Source organism: Monoraphidium neglectum (genome assembly GCF_000611645.1).
Source record: "Monoraphidium neglectum strain SAG 48.87 unplaced genomic scaffold scaffold01678, whole genome shotgun sequence".
Classification (NCBI taxonomy): domain Eukaryota; kingdom Viridiplantae; phylum Chlorophyta; class Chlorophyceae; order Sphaeropleales; family Selenastraceae; genus Monoraphidium; species Monoraphidium neglectum.
The window spans coordinates 1125-4466 of record NW_014011950.1 but is presented as its reverse complement, the minus strand read 5'-3'; the positions used below and the strand labels follow the sequence as shown (position 1 = coordinate 4466).

Genomic DNA, 3342 nt, shown 5'->3' with positions numbered 1-3342 from the left:
GGGGGGGCGAGGTGTGGGGGGTTTGAGGTGGGTGCGAGCGCAGGTGGGTGGGCTGCTGCTGAGAGGGGCCAAGGACTAACCCGAGGATGGAGAGTCTGAGGCGGCGCCGCATTCGCCGAGCAGCTGCAAACGCACATGCTCACACGATAACGCACAAGCAAACGCACACCCGCATGCACGCAAAACGCACCCGGAGCACCACAGTCTGCCAGCAATGCCCAGCTGCCCCCGCTCCAATGGGAGGTCACAGCAAGCTGCCGCAAACACAGCGCCCACGGCCCCTCCTTTCCAGCGCGCACCGTAGCATACGCCCCTGCTGTGCGCGTGCGCCAGGAACCGCAGCACGCTCAGCATGATTGACGCCGCCTCGCGCTCGCTCAGGCGGCCGCCCTCAGCGACCGCCTGCAGGCCCGCCACGTCGCCGCCGCTGCAGAGCTCCTGGGCTATGTAGATGCTGTCAGCATCCTGCAGGGGCCGCAGACGGGGTGTGGCCGGAGGGGGTTGGGGCCGGACGGAAGAGGCGCCGGCAGGCGACAGGTTGCGGGAGCGGTGAAAGAGGGGTGGGGGTGGCGTGGATTCGGGGCGGATTGCGACGGGACGGTTGTACGCGCTCGCGCGTGTGCAAGGGGCCGAGTGACAGCAGCAGGGCGACGCAGGGAGTGGGGGCGCCGCGCCGCGCCGCGGCAGAAGCGAGGGGACACAACGGCCGCCCATGACACTGGGGCAGCCAGCGGCGCCGCGCGCCGCGCACCTCGTAAACGCCGTAGACGCGCGCGGCGATGGGGCTGCCCTCGAGCGCCTGGCAGAACGCGACCTGGGGCCGCGACAGGGGGGGCCGGCAGGTCAGCCATCACAAAATCGTCGCCGCGCCCGCTGGCGCCGCCGCGGATGCATCCGCTCGATGCAAACCTCCACCACTGCGCTTTCCTCCAGATCGTGCGCCCGGCCACCCGCCGTGGCCTGGGCTGGGTTTGCCGCCCCTTTATGAGCCAGCACCCGCCCCAGCCTCCTCCTGGCCGCAGGGCCCGCCGTGCAGCCTGCCGGCCGCGGCCGCGGTAGCCGCCTCGCAGCTGCTGCGCCCGCCCGCGCCCGCACCCACCTCCTGGAGGATGGTCTCCCGCTTGTCGCGGCCGCCCTGGCTCTTGGCCAGCACCTTGATAGCGACGCGGCGCCCTGTCTCGTGCTCCACCGCGCTGCGCACCTCCCCAAAGCTGCCACGGCCGAGGAGGTCCCCCATTTCGAACGCATCCGCGAACGCTCCCGGCTCGACGGCCGGCGGCGGCGGGGGGCGCGTGAGCGCGGCCGGGGGCAGGGGCTGGTGCGGCGAGGGGGGCGCGGGCGGTGCGGCGGCGGCGGCGGCGGCGCCGAGGCGTAGCTCTGGGTGGAAGGGGCCGGCCAACAGGTCGGCCAGTGCGCCGGGCGGCATGGGGGACACGGGCGCGACCACTGTGGCGGTGCCGTGCGCCGCGATCTTGCCGCCGCGCGGGCTGGTGGCGGCGCCGTTTGGGACGGCTATGTCGCCATCTCCGGGCAGGGCGGCCGGGGCGGGGCCGGGCGCGGGTGCACGGGCCCCTCGAGGGCTCGCCCGCGCCGCGGCGGGCGGCGCCAGCGGCGCGCGGGAGAGCTGGCCGCTGGATGGGGTGCGGCAGAGCTGGCCGCCAGACGCGATGCGCGTCAGGGAGGCCGCCATGGCAGGGGCCGCAGCTATGACACTGCGCGCCGTTCGCACTGCGGCGAGCGAGAGCGGCGGGCTTGGCCCTGCTGCCGACTGTGCTGCACGACGGAGTGCGAGCTTTGCTGCAGGACTTGACAAGCAATCAGGTATAGGCTGAGCGTGTCCGCCGGCCCACGGCCGTCAATAAACGCCTGCAAGGTGGGATTCTGTCAGGCAAGCGTGGTGGCAGCGAGTACGACGAGTACCCTGCAGCCCTCTAAGGAAACGCACCCAACGCAGATTCTGTCTATTGGTGTCGCTACTCGCAGAGCTCGACGAGACAATTTGTCCTCTGGCCGGCAATGAATGACGATGAGATGCAATCACTACGGTAAACGTCAAGGAGACTCTGCAGAACGTCGTCAAGCAATGTACCAGTCCACATATCTTGACCGTGTGTCGCGCGGCTGTTCGAAACCCTGATTTCTTGGATTTGCATCGCCACCTCCGCCGGCCACATGATCAATCACGCCAACGACATATCACACAAGCTAAAACTCTACACAAGCTCCGCTCAGCTGGCAGCTGAGAGCTCGTGGCCGCGCCACACAGGCGGGGGCGCGCCAACACATCACCGCCCGCCTGTGTCATTGCGCTTTGATCACGATGCACCGCGGCAGCCGGCGCCCGCTCGCGCCTGATCTATTGAATGGTGCTGGCAGCCTCGGGCTCGCCCTCTTTGCCAGAGAGAGCGGCGGCCGCGCAGATTGGCAAACGCTGCAGCGCTCCAGGTGAGTCGCCGCTCCCATCGAAGCAGCTCAGCTGCTAGGCTCGCCGCCCGCGACCGCGGCCCTTGACGCTCATGCATCGCAACCGCCTGGAGCATGGCTGCCGCTGCTGCCGCCGCTTTGGCAGTCGTCCTCGGCCCGCTGCCCAAGCGGTTGCCAGCTGCGCCACACGAACACGAGTCTCACAACACACGCGCCTCGCCGTCCCCACCTTTGGCCCCACAGGCTCTCCTCCCTCGCCCTCAGCGCCACCACCCAGCTGGACTCCGACGCCGGCGGCGCGCGCGGGGAGGTGCTGTGGCTTGACTTGGATGCGGTCGAGTCGCGGTACCTGCTGGCAGCGGCAGGGGACGGCGCAATCGAGATCTACGACGTGCAGGTGATCTGGTGATCTGGCGATCTGTGCTGATCTATGATTTTGCTAGAGACGGTCTGCTTTGTAAGTGTGTGTGTGTGTGTGCGTGCGTGCGTGTGTGCGTGCGTGTTCGCGTGCCCACGTGCGTTTGCATGTGTGAGGACGTACCTGCCTTGCGGCGACCGTTCGCAGGCTTGTCGCCGCTTCAAAGCCAACTGTGCCGGGCACGCGTGCGGAGGCCGAGTCAACCCGGAAGTCAGCCGCCGCAAGCGTAGCGCAGACACGGCCGAGCCCAAGCGCGCGAAAACGGGCATGCGCCCGCCCCACCCCCGCCGCGCGCAGGCCGCCAACGCAGGCAGCGGCCACGAGCGCCGCTGCCTGTTGCCAGTCGGCTCCGTGCGCCAGCGCACGCACCCGGCGTCTGCGCATCGCTTCGCGGCGACATGCGTGGCCTGGTATCCCGTGGACAGCGGAATGTTTGTTTCGGGGTCGGCCGACAAGACGCTCCGCCTCTGGGACACAAACACGTGAGCTCGGGGCCGGCC

The 3342-nt window shown here is 69.5% G+C and overlaps 2 protein-coding genes across 2 annotated transcripts in view; one reads left to right on the top strand and one right to left on the bottom strand.

Moving 5' to 3' along the window:
- MNEG_8690 (hypothetical protein) overlaps nt 1-1690 on the bottom strand; it is a gene marked incomplete at both ends in the record, with an annotated part of 4417 nt that extends 2727 nt beyond the window's left edge. Inside the window, 3 exons of the mRNA XM_014042837.1 lie at nt 300-465; nt 752-814; nt 1100-1690. Of these exons, the coding sequence (XP_013898291.1) occupies nt 300-465; nt 752-814; nt 1100-1690 (820 nt within the window). The remainder of the gene's footprint in view (nt 1-299; nt 466-751; nt 815-1099) is intronic.
- Nucleotides 1691-2016: 326 nt separating this feature from the next.
- Nucleotides 2017-3328, top strand: MNEG_8689 (DNA excision repair protein ERCC-8; the record flags this gene model as incomplete). Its single annotated transcript, XM_014042836.1, has 3 exons — nt 2017-2045; nt 2668-2821; nt 3140-3328. The coding sequence occupies 3 exons, from the start codon at nt 2017-2019 to the stop codon at nt 3326-3328; spliced, it is 372 nt and encodes a 123-aa protein (XP_013898290.1).
- Between the last annotated feature and the right edge of the window lie 14 nt (nt 3329-3342).